At 44.4% G+C, this 20,172-nt stretch overlaps 1 protein-coding gene across 1 annotated transcript in view; it reads left to right on the forward strand.

Annotated features, from left to right (window-relative positions):
• Window positions 1–287: 287 nt before the first annotated feature.
• Window positions 288–20,172, forward strand: part of LOC105699136 (T-box transcription factor TBX20) — a 50,222-nt gene continuing 30,337 nt past the window's right edge. The window contains exons 1-2 of the mRNA XM_012423903.1: window positions 288–761; window positions 13,360–13,771. Coding sequence (XP_012279326.1) covers window positions 593–761; window positions 13,360–13,771 — 581 coding nt within the window. The 5' untranslated portion in view covers window positions 288–592. The remainder of the gene's footprint in view (window positions 762–13,359; window positions 13,772–20,172) is intronic.

The raw sequence follows: 20,172 nt of genomic DNA on the forward strand, positions 1-20,172 counted from the left end.
GCCAGCAGCCATCCGGCCTGGGTAGAGCCGCGATCGATCTTTTTCGGCGCGTTTGGCGCGGCGAGAGCGGAGGACGCGCGGTAGGGGCAGAGGCGGGATCCGACGCGCGGCCTACAGCGGTCACGGGCCGCCGTCCTCGCTCCGCCCCCTCCGGGGCGGGAATGCGGGCACGGGGTGCGCGCGCACCGCCTTATGCCGGCGCGTCGCGGGCCGCGGAGTGGGGGGCCTCGCGCGTGGTCGAGTGGTGGGGGTGGAGGAGGAGTAGGAGGCCAGTGGAGTTCGGGAAGTCGGGCAGCGCAGACGCGTTGCGCGCCCTGGCGATCTAGGTTCCGGCAGCGTGCAGGGGTACCTCGTAGCCCGAGGGAGTCGAGGCGACGACGCGTCTCTCTGGGAACTGGCTCGAAGGCCTGCTCGCGGCCGTCGAAGGCGCGCTCACTCGCGGGAGGAGAGACAGAGAGAAAGAGAGACGGAACCACCGCTCGGGTGGCCGCGGAGGCGCGAGGACTGCCGCGAAGACAGCCGCGCGTGAGTGAGCGAGTGATCGCGGAAGTGGCCGACCGCAGAGAGTGCGTCGTCGGTTGCGCTCGGAGGTATGCCTGCGAAGGGGGAGAGGGGAAAAGCGACGGACTTCAGCATCGCGGCCATCATGGCGCCCAGGGGTCCGTCCTTCGGGCACTATCACCTGCAGGGCCTCGCTAGCGCGCCCCCTAGCAACGTCGAGTGCGGCGACAAGGGCTTCGCCGCAGCCCCGACCGACCACCGTGAGTTCTCAGACTTCCTCCTAACCTCGAACTTCCTAACGCTCCTCGCCAGTCGTCCCTGGGCAAGTCCACCGCGCATAGGTAACTCGTTGCTCATTTCTTCTTTTCTTCTTCATCTTTTCGTTTTTCTCTCGACTCGTGTTTCGCCCTGATCTACGACTCGACGCCCGGCGTCGCGACATTAGGCCTCGTAGATCCTTCGTCGCCCCCCCCCCCTTTTTTTTTTCGTACTTCTTCGAGGACCATACTTAAGTACGCGATGACGGCGAGTTTCCGATGTGCCGGTCCTTCCGGTCTCACAGTTTTTATCTCGCGGCCTAATGGTTTTCCCGATACCTCGGTGACGAGCGACGCCGGTGGACGCGGCGACTCCCGTCGGGCGATGCGCGCCGCCGAGGCAGAGAATACGGGTTTAACGAGATCGCCCGCTCGAGCCCGCTTCTCGCGTCCCCAGGAAATTTACTACGAGGACGTCGGAGGTTAATTCCGCGTGAAGGCGGATGATGAATGCCGACCCTCTCGTGCGAACCCGCTCGTCGCCACTTGCGAGGATCCGCGTCCTTACGGTCGCGCGCCCCTCCCCCGAGTCTTTTCCAATTTCAATTAATAATCGTCTGCTGCCAACGAGGAGAGCGCGGGAGTTTCTTAGAGGTGGAGATTCCGAGACGTACCTACGTCTTCCCGAGGATGGTTGCTTCTCGTTGGAGGGAAATAGCGAGATAACACGAGGAGGGAAAATTTCGCCGAGGGTAATTAACTCTCCTATTTATTGCAAAATAGAGGTATTAAGGGGCTTTACTTAAATGAATGTAAAGTACGTGACCCGAGTTCTTTTATGCGCGGGGGAATATTTGACGACTTTTAAATTCATTTTTATTCGGGACGGTGGGGTTATTATGTAACGACGTGGCTGAGATTTGATTAATGGAGGTAATGCGTTTTTTGGAAGTTCAATGCGGGATTGGGTAATCGTTGAGGGCTAGACGATAGCTTGATTATCGTCGAGCGTTTTAGGATTCATGGAGAATTCTTGTTCTGCCATTCGGTGAATTTGTAGGCAGTTTTTGATCAGCTGGTAGCGTCGCTGGATGAAAATAAAAGTGAGTCTGAAAACTAGTTTTTTAAGGCGCAATGCAGACTCTAGGTGCCAATTATCGCAAATATCGGTTACGACTAGGAAGGCAAGGAACCCGAAATCTGGGAGAGCTCAATGAAGAACGGAAATCCGATCGTAAAGTTGTTCCGACAATGTGTTCTAAACGTAAGAGATAACTTTTAGAATCACCTGTATTCCATGTGAAAAACATTGCATTAATGGTTCTTTAGAGACCTGAAATATTTCGCATCCGCTGTGACTACTGTTTACGACCTTGTATTTGTTGTCAAAACCAGGAGCAAGAAATACCTTTCACCGATCATTTCTGGCGACGCGTCACAACTCTACCTTTTATTGTCCTTCGCCGGCTTCTATCGGATGCTCAAATTAGGACATCCAGTTTTACGCAATTCATTGTAACGATTTACGTCGGGAAGTCGGTACATAGAGCAATCGCGATCTCGCGGGCCCCGTGAGAGACGCCATTTCCATTGTGGCCATTACAATCGTAAAGAAAGGTCGGGGTATCGGCAGAACCGATTTCATTGGCGATACGCATTCGCCTTGCCTCCGAACGGGCCGAGAGCGGTGGACGTGTCTCTAGGTTTTCGGCGCACCCCGACGCCGAAGATAACATCTTGCCGGGGCCTTCGGAAATGAAGACCTGACGCGACGAGGAAAGCCAAGGAACAACTTCTTCCGACAGATGTTTACGCGCCGAAGTCACAGCTGCTTAAGACCCGGAGAAGGCTAATTTTGAAACGGGGTGCAGCACGTATAGCGATGCATCACCCTAATAATCATGGAACGCATCTCGTCTCTTATGCCACGCATACCTACCGCAGCGCCCAAAAAGGCGGAAGACCCTCCCTCCGTGTTTTCTCTCTCTCTCTCGCATTTTTCGGATTTCATTGCTGGGATAAGTACGACATTACGATCAAATCGGGAAGCAGTATCGCGGTTCGAGGAAGATATTGAATCATTGCGATACCGAGTCCAGGGTTCGGAAATAAACGGCGAAGGACGTGGTCGTATTTAATTCTAACGTTACATCGTGTTATGTAATTTGTGGATATCATTGAAGGGATACGCCAGGGACTTTTGTATATTAATTAAGGAAATTAAGGAAGTAAAATATGACTTAAGATGCGCGACGCAAGAGAAGGGAGGAAGAACGAAGTCGCGAAGTTCCGCGTTTTTGGCAACGAGTTTCCATCCATTTTTTGTTCTATTTTCGGTAGTGCACTGTTGCACTTTAGAAAATTCAAGTGGAGCCTGTTAATCCATTTTTTTTCCCCACGCTTAAGTTCGCAACGTATCCCCCTAATCGGTAATTTCTCAGTCGAACGATATTTTCTCAATATTTCACGTATAATTGACATATTGAGCGTCATCGTTTTATGGGAGGGATTTCAGAATCGTGTATTTTAAAAAGGGTACCTATAGCCCCCTTTATTTTTATTTCCCAACTTGACACCTCCGGATAGCCACTTAGGCTTTTGTCCACCGATCAACCGAAGGGTTAAATCTGACGTTCTGCATGTAAATAGGTGTAGTTTACCCAACAATGCATCGCTACCGTTTAAATGTGCTTCGGAGCAAGAGAACAATCGATCGACGCGGCGTTTTGGGCCTACCAGTTTATTTTCACTCTCGAATACCGTGTGGCAGTTTTAACAAAACACTCGGAATCCAATATTGACTTTACGTTCGGCATATTAGTCCTCTTTTCCCAGGTCGACCAGTCCTTCCACCGCCTAACTATAGTTGCCCTCGCCACTGTGTGACCCTTGAAAGGGTTACTGCGGTTTCGCTCGCTCGGGAGTTTCTATCAACGCTAATGCATTTTGGGCCATGTATAGGTGTATACCCATTGTTGTGTTTCGTCCCGGGTCTGCTCTGCGGACTCGTCGGTAAGGCTATCAGGCAGATCCTGCCTTAGACACCGAAAAATCTCTCCTGAGCGGGATTCGAACCCGAGAGGATACGTGGTACGAGCGGTGAGCGTAATTGCTGGGATATCGAAGGCCCGTGTAGCAATAAGAACTTCTGATATATATATGCTAAGACCGCCACAGCATATATGTGGCCTACGTAAATCCCACAAAAGTTAGCGCGAATGCGAATGTCGCCGCGTCGAAGCGCCCAAAATTTTTTATGCGTAGATATAGGTGAGAGCGGGAATTCGCGATATTATTAGCCGAGCTGCATTGCGTTATAGTACTACGTGGTACAGGCAAAAACATTTTACGCGCTCTTACTGCCTCGAGTCCGTGACAGTAATTCGGAAATTTGTAGTGAATCGCGCGGTGGTACCGCTTTGCGCCTACGACGCTAATTAGGAAATTTGTAATGAATTGTGGTGGCGGTACCGCACGAATTTCCCTCTCTAAGCTGTTAGGAACTGCTTAGAACACTGAGAGGTGGTCGGTAAATCCACCGAGATGAGGCAAAACAACTGGGATACATTACGCGTGCGCGTGGATTTGTGGGGATTACTCTGGTTTTCTTAGGAGGGAAGAAAGAATAGGTTCGACGAGTCGTGTGGACACCTAGTGGTCAATTTAGAGGTGGACGCATTGTTAAGGTTTTCTGGGCTGAGGATTGTTTCGTTAGTTTCAGGCGATTTATAAGGGAATGTGCAATAGAAGTGCCAACGATGGAATTCGCCCAGATGAGGTGGCAGTAAACATGTGGAATTTTCGGGGAATAAATTGATTACTTGCGACATCGAGTAGTGTTACGATAATACGGGTATACGTACGTGATTTTGGTCGGAGGCGAAAGCTCATTTAAACGTTACTTATCCTTTGGGACCAATTAAAATTGATTCGTAACGTAGAAGGTTGTTGTAAGTAAATTTGCATTTATATGCCAAGCCAGTTTTGTCTCGGTTTCTTGGGTTCGAGCGTGTCACGATTTCTTAGAAGATGAAATCCGATGTTAATGACGATTGATAATGCAACATTACGTTCAGTACGCATGACGCGCCTTGTCAGCATCTTGTCTGGTATCGTTAGAAAAAAAAAATATATATATAGACGTCTCGAAAGGTTTATTTACATATTTCTTCAGAAGACTTTCATTATTCACATTGAAATTGACGTGTATATTATTGCTGAAGCGTGTACTATTCGTTATTCACGGCTTCAGTAATATGTCGTGCACGAAGCGCGTTGTCATGGACAGAAGTCAATTTAAACGCTGCGCTTAGTTGCACACGTTGGCTGTTATCACAAGACTGCAACCCGTGCGGTTGTAGATTTTTTTAATCCACGTGTCATGCGATCGGTATTTTAGGTCGTATTTAGGTTCACTCTTGTCGCTGTGGTGTAGCATCTGTTAAGAAGAGTAAAAATGCCGATAACAATGTGAATTTATCACGTGCTAAGCATAGGACGATGTCGTACGCGGACCTACACGAAATACCATATTTTCGCATGATTTTATTACAAGCTGCCGAGATGGGTGCATTTGTACATTTAGCGGGGTGGCGTGACCATGACCGCTAATATCCTCTTCGTGTTGCCGTTCCTCGTTTTGCTGGTATTTGTTTTCGAAAGTAACACAACGTTAATTTGGCATCTCACAACTCATTTGGTTACATAGTCGTTTCGGGCATGAGGACGTCCATCCGATCACTGATAGTACGTTATCGAGGCGTATCGAGCCGTGACGAGTTAAAGGACGTGGGTGGCGAAAAATAGTTGTGATAAATGTAAGACACTTCTAACCACTAATCTTTCCTCGTTCGAGGAAGAATTCGTATTCGACAAGCACGACCTCTGTAAATTTGCCTACACATTCGGGATTGCTAGAAATTAGATTCGCGGGCGATTGTTAAAGGATCGATCCCGAATGACAGGACTTTTGTCAATTTCTAACAGATATTATTGCGAGTAACAAGTGAAAGCTAGGACATTCCGAGAAAGAACATATTCCTGCTCCTGTTGTCTAATTCCATTCGAGCGATTGCGCGAAGTTGATGACATCGGAAAACTCGTCGACCGTCCTGAAATTTGTATTCTGACACATTTTGGTTCAAGTAATTAAGCCCCGAAGACGCGCTAATGATCGTTCATTGAATGAAGAAATGGTAAGACAATGCATATTCTCATTTTATCGTTTATCTCTCTCCCGGAACGTGAATAACATTTTTTATTCACGGGTCTTTTGAATCTATGTATGACTCCCTATAATTCGAGTTTCCTCTAATTAATTTCCGCCCGACGTGGGGATTGTCGGAATTGTACCGAGGAGATTTCGCCACGCCTTCTGAGCGATACACCGCAAAGAAAAAAAGTTCCCTTCTGCGACGTTAAAACTCAGGTGCGACGCAAATGGAATTTCGCGCACACCTCGCGTGCGCCATTTGCATCCGCGGGCGTCTAAGGAATTTTTACGACGCGCTTCTTGCCTTGTACGCAATTTTTCTTACGGGTAATTACGGGCCGGACGCGCGTACGCACGTGCGTCGCGTTCGATCCCCGGCGCGCGACTGGCGGGCCCGGGGGAATTAGCCTCTCGTCTCCCGCTGTCACGGGGAGTCACGAAACCCAGGAGAGGAGACGAGAAGATTCCTACGATTCAGCCTGACAGAGCGGAAAAGTAGCCCCGCGCCTCTAGGAGCCTTTAACACTCTCGTAATTATGATATTTACGCGCCGCGATGAAAGTGCACCGCCGCGCTCTCGCTCTCTCTCTCTCTTTCTTTCGCGCGCCTCGGCGCACACATTGTATGCATAGTTTCGCGGCGGCGCCGTTTGACCGGCGCATTCGTGCTCGAAATTGGCACTAGTGCTTTTTCTCGGGACAGGCTACACTTAGCGATAAGTGCCGGCGATCGCCGGGGCGAAATTAGGCCCCGCTCTTGAATGCGTATACTCGCAGTCACGGATGCCTTTTTACGAAATTGCTCCGCGGAACTCGACTCTTCTTTGGTCACCAAGTGTAATAGGATCGGATAGTCGGGAGCGAGAGGAGGAGAGGTCGGGATGGCGCTTTTCGAACACGTGGTGCAGGTTTGGGAGGATATAAATCGTTTCATTAAAATCACACTTATAATCGATGATTCTGATCAATTGATTTTTAGTTTCTTTAATCAGGACTTTTTTTTTCCAATAATCTGGGTACTACGAACCGTGATCGCCTCGTTTGCGAGGTTGTATCAGAAAGTACTAGCGCAGTAGATCGCGATAGACGTTACAACCAACCGGGTGGGTTTTCATTTCATCTGAATTCATCATTATCGTTAAGTGTTTTGAGGATCTCTATAATCATTTTTCTAAAAAATTATATGCAAGAGTATAGTAAAGCGGAGTGGTGACGTCAAAAGGATCTTTAGAGGTAAAAATCGTCATGAACGGCTTGAGTTGTACAACTTTTATTGGCAATATTAAAAACGAATTGTGCTACAGCACACGAAATGGGAATTATCAATAGTAAGTACGTATACGTATGCTCCGAGTAATATTGTTATTAACCTAATCTATTAATTTAGGTATTTATTTGAATAGTAAAAATATGTTTAAAAACCGTGATCTTAATAATGATTTTTTAAAAGAAATCATGATTTCTGTCAATCCTAGCAAGGGGTGACAGGGCGGCGTAATTATTGACCATTGCTGTGTACGGCAAAGGGAGAAGGAAAAGAATTAATTGAACAATTGGGTCACTATTAGCCGCGCGCATTTTTCGGATTGATGAGATGACAATATCCGTATTATCTTGGCTTGGCACAAACGATCGAGGAAATTTATAAATTATGCTCGGGGGATTATAAATGATTCATTTGTTGACACGGAATCAATTTATTTATCAGATTCGAAGTGTCAAGTCGTGATAGTGGAAAGTTTAAGATCGTGGAGTAATTATTTTGCAAGAGTGGTTCGAGGTATTTTAGGGTTTATGGCGGAATCTTGGAGGCTTTATAAGCGATTAATAACTATTTTAATAAACACTTCAGTTTGGCAAATCCCTCGGAGCAGTTGGTTTTAAGTAATTAAAACCCGTCGTAAGCATTTTCTAACTTTACACGAATTTGCTCGCACGGAGAAGAATTAAATCGAGAAAATGACGTGAAATAAATGTTATGATGACGCGTTAAATAGATGACAATTATGTAATGATTTTGATCGATGAACCCGTTGATGCGTTATTCCCGTAAACACTGACCGTACTTTTGTAACATTGCACACGTAACGCAATATAAAAACAGCAGTAACGTCTGACTTAATGCTTTCCACGGTTTGCTATTGCGGCGATTCTACGTTCTGCTTCGCTTGTTTACTACGTCACAATAAATTATGGATTTTATCACTAACAGCATCTATTTTTACACCGTTACTAATAACAAACGTATGCACTTCCACTCGACGTACTTCTGCGACCAGGTTATCGATTATTAATTATTTCGAGATTACTGCCAAATGGCAAAGTAGCTTCGATTATTTTTTAACATTTTCATGTAGCTATTGTCCGCAACACGTTTCGCGTATTCGACGTTTACGCGTTCCCATTACCATTCCGTGCAAGGTTCCCCGCAATTCGTGATTAAGAATAATTTAATGTTTTCATTACGGATACATTACGCATGTGGAATTCACTTGATACGTGGCTTAATAATTGCTTTCTTCCGAAGCGGTAAGACGGTAAAGTTCGTCGGTCATTCGAGAAACTCGTTGCGTGCCGAGTGCACTCTATACCTCTTTTTTAGAGATATTGCTTAACGTAATGGACAGGATATTTTCCGGAAAAGAAGCTTAATGGGCCATTTCGCGTTAATACTCGCGGCGTTTATTAATACTGAGAAACATGCGGGGAATAACAATGGCACTCTGGTTTTTCTTTTTCTTTTTTTTTCATTTCATTTTCCCAGGTCATTACGGACGATTACTTTGTCGGTAATGGCGATTTAACGAGGAATTACTTAACACTGCCGCGAAAACACCTTCCGCGATTTTCCCACGTCAATTCGCATCGCGCCAGGGCCGACCCCTTTACCGAACCGTTCGACTCCGTTTATTTTCTTTTCTTTCTTCCAAGTAATACTCGACTTGACGATACGAAGTAGTCCGCGAAATTTATCCGAAATGGGAGAATTGGTACGCGACTTTTGGAGAAGAAAAAAAATGCCCGATCATTAAGCCGTTCGATTTAATCGACCCGCCGATAACGACCGCTCGATCGTAGTGCCACCTAAATTACATACTCGCAAATGTCAGCAAATATCAAGAGCCGATCTCCCGACTTGAAAAATTCCCCGAGACGGATATAATCACTGAATTATAACGTGTTTTTCCAGTATCCTTCTTTTTTTTCTTTTTTTTCTGGAGTCCCCCGCGGTGCTGGCACTCGACGGGAACGTGCACTTCGGGGCAAATTTCCGATCGTTTCGGAATATCACCGGGCCTGTGCGGCACTCCGTAATTGGATAAGAATTAATGAAAGATACGCAAGGCGCGCAAGCCGAGTCGAGCTGTGTACGACAACGACCAGGATACTATAAACGCGGGGCAATAATTTTTAACGAGGGTCGACCTGGAACCTGAGTGACTTGTAACAGTAAATCGCTGACCGGAATGACGCGAGATATTAATGGGTCGGATCCATGAGACTACGTCGGGCAATGAGACCGCGTGTACATACTTTCACGGTGCGCTCTCGCTCCCTATCTAGGAGCACGATCTTCTTCCTTACGTACGTGTGCTCGCTTTCGACCTTTAACCGAAAATTGATCGGTCGTATGTTCGCACGAATGTATGACCGATACCTACTTTTCTCGATAACCGGCGATCTCACGCTACCCCAGAATAATGTTCATTGGGTTACCTGCGTCAGGTGACGCTGATACCGCAAACCCCGCAAATTATTCAGCGATTTATTAGCCTTGCCGGAGGTGCGACACGTTTCGAATTTAGTCATCGCGACGGTTTCACGAAGCATTAAGTAGAATTTTCGACATGCGCGTTTTATTATTGGCTGGTTTATTAACCATGTTAATTATTATTATTATTATTATTTCAGTCGCCGTTCTGGGGTTAAACTGCAATTATTGTCGACCGGTGTTTATCTTTCGGAAATTTTTTCACGTGCCCGCGATAGTTATTTATAAAAATTACCTATCTAAGTACGGATAACTTGATGATATTAATTTAAAGTTATGACAATAAAAGGGTTATTTTGAATACCTATAAATCGCGTAAGATCTTGTAATGACTCAAAACAACGTTATTTTAATACTAATAATTATCTAGGAATCAGGGGGGAATGAGCTTGACCTTGATTCTAACTTCATAGAAATTAAATTGATTTTCCAAAACGGCTATAAAACTATAGAAAGGAATTTTAACATGAATTTAGAATTAGACTAACGTTAACCTAGAAAGGTAATGAAGATATTTTTAGAATAAAGGCTTGTCATATGCATGAGATATGACATTTGAGTATAAGTATCTCAGATTGTGTTGCAAATTAGGATGATGTCTTATGCTTCATACATTATTGCCGTACATACCGCAGTGCTTTCGAATTCGTCATCCATCTCATTGTAGGTACTGAAATAGCTATCCTCTGCATTATCTTCTTTCGCTTCGCACTTACAAGGAAGATTTCTTTTATAATATGTTATAGTAGACTAAAAGCTAAGCGACCCGTATTTTTTTTTATCTACCATTAAGCACTTTAAGGGGGTGAAACCACCATCCAAAGTAAGGCCTGTGAGGGGTGGCTCACCCCATAATTTTTTTTTATTGAGAAAATTATACTTTTCATTTCTCGTTATGAGAAAGCTTTTCCAGGTGGATAGGTTAAAAAATATTATGTTCTTGTGGGTGAAACTACCAAATCGCCCGTTGACATACCTTACTTTGGATGGTGGTTTCACCCCCTTAAACTGTTTAATGGCAGATAAAAAAAAATACGTGTCGCTTAGTCTTTAGTCTACTATAACGTATTATAAAAGAAATCAAATCGGAGAGATCGATCTGGGATACCTTCCTTGTTGGGGAATTTCGTGTACGTTTGCTAACGTATTTTGCGTATTTACTTAGGGAAAGGCGACGAAACCGCATAGAAGGAAAGCTATGCTCCTTTCGAACCATTGTGGATTGCCGTTATCCGTGTCAAATCCACAGTCCTAGTCGAGTTCAATTCAGTAGTAATTCAAGAGGACAGGCGAACTTTAATGCGACAGAATTATCTAGGAATTATGCGGCGGCGTATAATTTTCCAAGTTAGCGTGTCTTACGAGCCTGTTGCAAGTCGTCAAGATAATGTTTTCTTTCTTTTTCCCGCGCGACGTTGTAAACTTGATTGATGGCCGTGGCGTTTCTTGAAATCTGTAGACCCGTGGTCAGTGAAACAGTCCTGCGGGATCGCAATACTCTCGAGAGGGGTGAATTTAGCATTCGGTATTAAAAAATCGTTTTATGTTATTGCAAGGATTTAAGCGGTTTATAGGTCTTCGAAATAACCTTGTTCTTGTTTGAACTTTAAATGAACACTATGAAATTATTCGTAATAAGGTAGGAGATTTTTATAAATAACTATTGCAGGCATGTGAGAAAATTTCGAAATGTAGATATCAGTCAACAACAATTGTAGTTTAACCCTAGATATACCATGACCGTCAAGGTGGTGGGTTACGAATGTTTCATCAAAGGTAAAAAAATCCACTGGTTCTTTTAGTGTTAATGTATATATATACACATATATACTGTGACGAATGACAGCGACTCCACTAAAATCACTTAATAATAGGTTTGCTTTCCCCCTCCCCCAGGTCGGTGACCGTCGGACCTTGGATTCTGTAAAAAAAAAACGCGAAAAAGCAAGCTTCGGCCGAAATTTGGGATCGCGTGGAGTAGCCAAAAATTTACCACGTCACTACAAATATATATATAAAGTTATTCATACGTGACACATCATATTTGAATTGTTATTTGAAGTGTACTACAGCCCCAGAGACGATGTCAAATGAATATGCAGTTTTTGCAAACGATGGCTGCATTTTTTATTATCAATATGTGGAATAAGTATATCATTCCCAGTAGAGGTAAATTTTTCGTTCGCGTATAATCGTTATAGGTAATTTTTATCTTGTTTATCTAGATGCGGGATTTTATCGTTTTAATTGGCGCCTCCCACTTCTTTCCGCCTCTTCTACCCCAGTCCTTCACGATCACGTATTCGTGCTCATAAGAAAAGCCAGGTAGCAGTAAATAACTCCGCAGGACGGAGAACACCATAAACTCGTCCCCCATAACCGGTGGTCGTATTCGGGAGTGTCTTTCGTAAATTTTCATGGAAAACATTCGCCCCCTCTACTTCTCTGGTCTCTTCCCTTCCTTCGTCCATTACCGCCTGCACTTGCGTCCGACTACCCGGAAGTAACGAGACCACCTTTACTACGCCGTCGTATAAACATACGAGCGATGAATAGGGCGTGAAAGGAAATGCCTCCGAGTGATAAAACTTCCTTCGAACGGCGATCCAGCATGCCGCTTGCTCTCGACAGGATGTTGTGCGTTTTAATTTCTTCAACCCTAGGTGGATAGTTCTTCCCTTTTTCCCTTTCCGGGTCGTCACGGACTCACCTTAGATGGCTGAATAAATTTAGTAGCCGTAAATGATAGCCGTATCTGCGGGAAATTTATATTTGTTCTCGGTTTGCATAGGCAATGAAGTACGGCGAGACCACCCAAAGCGCGCCATCTTAACGCAAGTGCGATCTTGAAGAATGATCTATGCTCCATCTCTTATCTCCAGAGGGATACTTGTTTTCCGGATATTCAAAAGTTATCGCTTCCGCAAATATTTTTTTAGGTATATACCCACCGAAAAATATTTGATTGAATCAATGCAATTTTTTTTTTAGATCAAACATAACATGGTTATACGGACAAGGAGATATTTGGTTGATACGACAAAATTCTTTGATTAATAACTTTTGGGTGTTTAAGCCAAATACTGTGGTAGATCACCCCAAATGTTGAAGTAATTTGGAATGTTTAACCGAAATATTAGGTTTATTCACTAAACTGTTTTGTAAAATTAGAATAACGGTTTAACCGAAAGGGTTGAGTCGATCGCAGCAAATGAATTGGGTAAAGTGGACTAAAATTCAGTTCACTTCATGAAAACGTTTTCTGAGATCAATGAAATGCGGTCAAACGGACGATTTTGTTCAACGAATTATATGCTTTTCTTTTTTTACGTACAACAGGAGACGCCATTAATTCCGAAACACTAGGACGATTAGGGGAGTTTCCAAGGATCATTTCAATTAATTGCGATTCTTTTCGTACTCTTTCTCTCGGAAGATTTATTTTCGGACGTTAACGGGACGTTGCATTACCTGCAGATATAAGTTTTTAATGTCTCATTGCCATCTGGCCATTCACTAATCTCCTCGTTTGAAATCTTATTTTCCATCCAGAGTTTATGTAATCCCACGTTGTTTCGTGAATTAGCACGTTTGTGTACAAGTGACGATGTTTCGCAGGAGTGCGATTGTCGACGGTGAGCATCGTGGCGTCGGCGACGGTGGTGACGGAAGACGTCCTCGACGACGACGAGGACGTCGAGGAGGACTCCGGGGAGATCGAGGTCGAGGGCGAGGCAGAGAGCGAGGGCACGGAAAAGGAGGAGAAGTCGGCCAACGGCGGAGACATCGAGGACGAGGAGGTCGACGTCGACGTCGAGGAGTGCAGCAGCGTCGAGGACAGTCCGGTCGGCAGGATCGGCGACCTCTCACCCAGGAAGCCCGAGTCCGCCGAGGTCGAGAGGAAGCACCGGCAGCGCACCACCTGCAACTCCGACGAGCTTAAGGACGTCAAGTGCTACCTGGAAACCAAGGACCTCTGGGACAAGTTCAACGACCTGGGGACCGAAATGATCATCACCAAGAGCGGAAGGTGGGTCGAAAGCCTTTTATTTCTCTTTCCTCTTAATCGCAACGACGCGGCGTGGAAGCTAGGACGCGACGATCTCGGTTCGGAGTTGGGTTGGAAGGCTGTTCTTGATCATCTTGAACGATTCCACGAGTCGATTTCAGGGTTCGATCTGAACGTTCGTGGATGTTCTTTGCGATTTTGGACTCTGCGTAGGCAGATAATGTCCGAAAGGCTGTGTGGATAAAAGTGGCGCCAAACATTCGGCATTCGGCGAGTTGAGGAGACCAGTTCTGGTTGTGCTATTTTTTTTATATTATTGAATTTTACCGAACTATTTTACATATACAGGATGTTGGGGTGCATGTTCCAAGTAGAGATCTTTCTACTTTTTTTATCAAGTCATTTTTTTAATACGTGTCCTTTTTAACTGACTTCAAGATACGAGATTCGCTATTTAAAGAATCTTTTTTTAATGTATGTTCACGCATAACTTTTACCCGGGTTAAGCGATTTTGATCATTCTTTTTTCTTTTAAAGAGGGTACTTTCAAGGTGGTCCCATGTACGTTTCATGGCGATCCGATCATAAGATCAGAAGGTAGACAGCAGAAATCGTGACAGTAACGGCATCGTGATTGGGTGATTTTTTTTTTTCTTTTAACCGACCTCGTTTATTTGATATAATTAAAACTTTAGAACCTTAATAAGAGGAGTAACAACAGGAAATGGAAAAAGAAAAACCTTTTAGTAAAAAAACCTACTTCAAAAAAGGCACTTCGAAGTAAAAAATAATTATATACAAATTATTTATCTACTACCTACTGCTGATTTTTAAATATTTTATTGCTGAGAAAGTTAAAGTTATGCTTACGGTCGCTGTTATGCAAGGTATCTTTGAAGCTCGTGATGGACGATTTTGTGTTCATTTTGATGAAGTTTTGTATTTAGTGTATGACGCTTTGTAATTCGGTAGAGACGGATCTCCGATAGTGAGCTAGTTTCGGTTCTTCTTGACCCCATGTCAGCTGGAAATGGATTTTTTGCAATGTTTAGAGGCACTTAGTTGGATAATACATTGTATTGTTTTTTCTCATTGCATACACCTAATGACGCAAACCGTTTGTTAAGTTAGTTAAATGAATCTTGATTTATAAGACAAAATGAACACAACGTGGTTCAAAGTTTAGAGTGCAGTATATCTATACATATCACGTAAGTCATATTAATGTAACAATTAAGGTTTCATCCAAAGCTTCGTAAAAATGCGGGACGAAACTACAAAGCCCTACTGTAGTTTGGAAACTGTGAAGCCCTCGTTATATTGAACGTTACGAGACAGCTCTTGTCTCTCCACTGCTCTGTACCGAAATGCCGAGTATTTGCGTGCTTACCGTGGCAAATGTATTTAATATGGAATTCTACCGCATATTTAAATTAATGTTCAGTATTTCATCTATTTTTATTTGGGATTTTGGGTTCAATCTTCACGAGTTTTACATGCACACGGATCATATCAACCTTAATAATTTGAACAATTGAAGAGAACTTTACTCTCACCCGAGAATCGGTACGTTCGATTACGCTAGTCGATATAATATTTCAAGAGAGAACCACGTGTCCTAACATCTGGACAAAAATGCAGTCCCCCCTCAATTAAAAATCCAATTAAATTTCTTCGATCTCGATCGGTCATGCGTCAAGAACGCAATATTCGTACGACGTAAAATAGGGATGCATATTTCACGAGTATCTAAATTGCCACCGACGACGTCCCGGGCACTAGTACACAGGAAATCGAGGAGGAACGTTTCAAGTGTTTGTAGAGACCGATAAACGTCGAGGTCGAGGGGCACTCGGTGCGTTGCCCCTTTGTACACCTCTTCCTGTTGGGTCGAGTCGTTTACGCCGATCGGCGAAATTAGAAATAATTACAGGAGGGGGATAGAGTGCTCGGACGTTTAACTTTCCCTGACGAATTATCGCGAGGCGTTGCGATAACTCTAGATGAGTGGTCGCCGAGCGTGCGTTTAGCTACGGGGGGTTGGAAAAAAATAAAAAAAAATAAAAGAAAAGAAAAACAGAGGAACGGAAACTGGAAAAGCGCGAGTACAATGCGCCGCAGCTGCGCCCTTCGCCCTCCGATCGGTCTCCAATATAAATTGTGGGCCGCACAGAACCGTCCGACGTAAGAGAAATTATCGCGTCCAATTTCATACTTGCGCGGGCATGTCGCGCGCACATTTTTACAGGCACGCTAATAAAGTTCGCCGAGCGCAGCTGCACGTCGCTAGGATGCGTGACTGCGCGTCGGAATTATAAGATATTCGTACGGGAGGTAGACAGAGAGCTATTAGCTCGGACTCGGCGTACGTCGAGCACTTTCCCGGGACCGGCAACGTCGACGTTTGCCGGAGTTATTAGTTATACTCGGTCCTCGTCGGCCGGTGGAATCGGTGCGGCCGAGCCTTCGACGTTTTGGTCGAGCTGCACGCGACGATGTCCTGGACCGATCTGCGGGGAAAAAGGAGGAATAATGAAAATCTTGATTGAGGTAAAATTAAGAGTCTCGTAGGGAAAAGTACAGGACAAGCGACAGCATTCTGGCGACTCGTCGCGAGGACGGACACGTGATCCAGCGTTACTCGTACACCGTTAAAACAAAAATTATTTTATAACATTTTTCTTGGAAGTTTTATTCAGACATGGTATACTAATTTTATGACATATTTTCAAGTAAAATGTATAACATATATTATAAATTTAGTTCGTGTGTGTAATAAATTTATAATGTATGTTATAAATTTGTATCGGTACTTGATGTTAAACGTTTTTTCTGGAAACAAACAAATTTGACATATGTTCCGGGCACGTTCGAGGACGGTTTTAGAGACAGCCCTTAAACGCTGAACAAAAATCTTTTTGCAATTATCGTGGTATTGAACCCGGAACTCGCGGAAAAGTAGCAGGTACGTTGTCCAAGATGTCGGAATTTTCTATCGATTGTAAGAATTTTTTGTAAACATTATTTCAATATTCCTCGGACTTAAGAATGTCGCTACGATGCTTTTTCGCCAGTACCATCGATACTTGTCATCTTTCGATTTGATTTCCTTAAAAATAAACTCACGTAAACGGTCGTAAAATGAAAAGCTCATCTAAAGAAATTGCAAACAATGCGTACTGAATGACTTTCGAATATCAACTTCATAATTTTTCTTCGCAATCTCATAAAATGACAACACGGTGTTATACAATTTTGAATTTACTTAGAATTTTATAATAAATGTATACTAATTCACTATTAAGACATCAAATTTATAATTTTAGTGCAACCTTATGTACTATAGGTGTATGGATTTTTTTAACAGGGTAGTTTGGATACAGATGACGAAACGAAACTTTTGGCACGTATATCGAGCTCTTTTCCGCGATCGGCAACGTCGACGTTTATCGGAGTTATCAACTGTGCTTATTTTTTGTCAGCCGAACGAATCCGCGCGTGGTGAAAAATCCGCAGTCTACGTGGAGCTGCACGCGACGCTGTCCCGGGAAAGGTCTATGCGACATAAAGGAATAATAAGAATAAATTAATGAAAGGATTAAGAAAAAAAAAAGGACGATAAGAGTCAGTCTTGCGATGGAATTACGAATTTTACAGGGAAGTACGCGGGGTCGTGCTGGTAACTCGTCTTCGCTTAAAGTGCCGACAAAGGTGATAAAAAAGAACTACTATCTACTTTCCAATCTGCGCAGCGACGCGTCTCCCAGAGCTGCACGCAACGGAGTCCTGGACTCTGTTCTCGGCGGGAAAAGAAAGAACGTGAATCATAATTGAGTGAAATCAAAAATTTTCCAAGATAACACACGAGGTAGTCCTGGTAGCTTACGAGAATTGACGTACAACGCGGTATTAGTAATAGTTCCTGCAAAAATAAGAAATAAAAATTCGGTATATTCCAAACGTTCTTACGAGAGTAACATCGACATTTACCGGAGTTATTACTTTTTCATCGGTTGATTAAAAGGGTTCGACACCGAGTCTCTCATAGCGGTTTCCATTGATCTGTAAAACTTATCCTCGTTTGATCCGCCTGGAAAAAAGAAAGGATAGTGATACTTAATCACGGTAAATGAAGAATTTTGCAGGATATTATATAAGGCCAACCCTACAACTCGACTCTGGAGCTAACGCTTGAAACTTGACTTACAGTCACAACAAGAATAGTAAAAAAGAATCGGTATTATTCGGCAATAAGTGCAGTCATAGTTGTTTTTAATATCGCCGAATTACGTACGACGTAGTTATCAGCAGTTTGCGTGTCTCTTCCTTTGCTTGGTTTATATACGTATATATCGAGGTACTTTCCACGATTTTCTACACGATATTTTTGATTGGAGTTAAGGTTGTACAAGTATTTGGAAATCTCAATTTGGGGTATCAAACACAACGGGGTACAAGGAAGGAGTTCGCGAGAATTATCACGAGTAGAGAGTGCCTCGGGACCACCAACTTAGAATCATTTGGTAAACCGAAATTACACGGCCGACAGGCTTCCTTAGGGCGTGAAATGCGACCCCGTTAGAGGAGAGGGCATTATCCGAGATGAAAGACAGAGGAGGTTACGAATAGCGTCGTTAGCGAGGCGACAACGCGTCGAGCGTTGAACGCGCCGCCTTAGGAAAGCGTCAGTCCTTTGACGACACGAATTCGGACCAATCAGGTGGAATTGTGTTTGTCTCGGCGGGGGGCCCGAGATCGGGTCCCGCTCCTTTGGGCTTTCCCACGTTGGCCCTCCTCACCCCGAGAGAGGTAGCTGACGTTCCTCGTGGGGCCTCCTGGCTCGCTTTTTTTTTCTTACCGATTTTTCTTTTTTCACCGGGGTACTTTTTGTCCACGAACAAATTCGACTACATGGTTGATCACGGCAGCGGCGCGGTGCAGTTAGAATCGTAACTGGTAGTTGATAGCTGGTATCAAGAAGAGTTGTACCCTGCCGAAGACGAGTGCCTTCTCTTCCTACACTAGCGGTACCATATCCCAAGGGAAGGCATTTACGTTTGCCAGGGCATACCGTTCTCCATCAGTGATAATCTCACCAACGAAGAGGAATCGTACCCGCAGTAAAATAATTCACAGCCATGATGAAAAGTTTTACTTAAAAAAGAAATGTAAACTTTTAAGAGTGAACCAGCGACATTTTGTTTCCTGCGTGGGCACGTAAAATTTCACTGGGGCAATAAAAATTATGTTCATAGTTGCGATGTTATTTACTAGGGACAACTAACCGTATACCGTGCTCGTTTCATCGAGGAACGACACTTTCTTGGTTGTTGCTACAAATTTATTTCTTAATTTAGCTAATATTTTTCCGAAGGAAGCTCTCATAGTTACATCTAAGTTTGGGACAATTGCAAGCAGTTTTGCGGTTAGCGCAAATATTATTGCAGTAGAAGGAAAATGTTATCCTTAATGTCGTCATTTGTTAAGACTGTAAGTATGTTTTCTTTTTGTTTTCACGTAATAAGGGTTGCAGCAAAATCACGGCACGGGGTCCAGGATTTGGAGTCTGGGTTTTACTGGGAGCTGCTTTCAGGGGGGAATCTCGAAGTTTTCCCGAGATCTCCGGATTAAGAATCCGAGATAGGCAAATTTATCGTGCGGGATCCGGGGGGCCCCATCGGTGGACCGATTGGGACACCCGAAGAAATTCTTAAGAGTCCGAGCACAAAAGGAAGGTCTCCTTCGGGGCGTCAAGGATTCTCGCGGGGTCCACGATTTACGGTCTTCCCGGGGGCCTTCCGTCGAGAAGAGGGACGCGTAAACTGTCCTAGGTAGCCGGGCGTGGGTCCAGGTGTCGAAGAAACAAATAAATAAATAAACAATAGGGTATTTTAGAGTCTCGCGGGGGTATGGCGAGGACAATTCACGGCAGAGGTGTGGACGAGCAGGGCGGATCAGGGACAGGATGTACACCCAATACGGAGCAGTCGTCACGCGAACCCTTCATCAGCGGACTTGTGTCGTTGCGCTCGGGTTATACCCAAGTTATATACCCCAGTTATGCTCGCGTTGTACGTACCCGCCGGAATGAGTGCGCCCGGGCACCGACACGCACAGCGTTAACGCACGGTGACCAACGGTGGCGTATTAACCAGGTTATTAAAGGGAGATAGTCGTTCCTCGTTTGCAACGGCGGGGAGAAAACTCTGCTTCGTCCTCGAACGCGTTATGCCTTGTGCACGAAGATGAGGTCGTTCCTACAACCGATGGAAAATCGCGATCGTTTCGATCTTCGCGCCTCAAGGTTTGATATCCAGAGTTAACCCCTTGCCCTACAATTTAAGTTTCGATGGTGCGTCCTATAATTAACCGCACCCCCTCCCTCCGTGTCGTACCGTTGTATTTGTTGAGCCCTGTCTACG

Source organism: Orussus abietinus, unplaced genomic scaffold (assembly GCF_000612105.2).
Source record: "Orussus abietinus isolate OABI.00-Male unplaced genomic scaffold, Oabi_2.0 scaffold66, whole genome shotgun sequence".
Lineage (NCBI taxonomy): Eukaryota > Metazoa > Arthropoda > Insecta > Hymenoptera > Orussidae > Orussus > Orussus abietinus.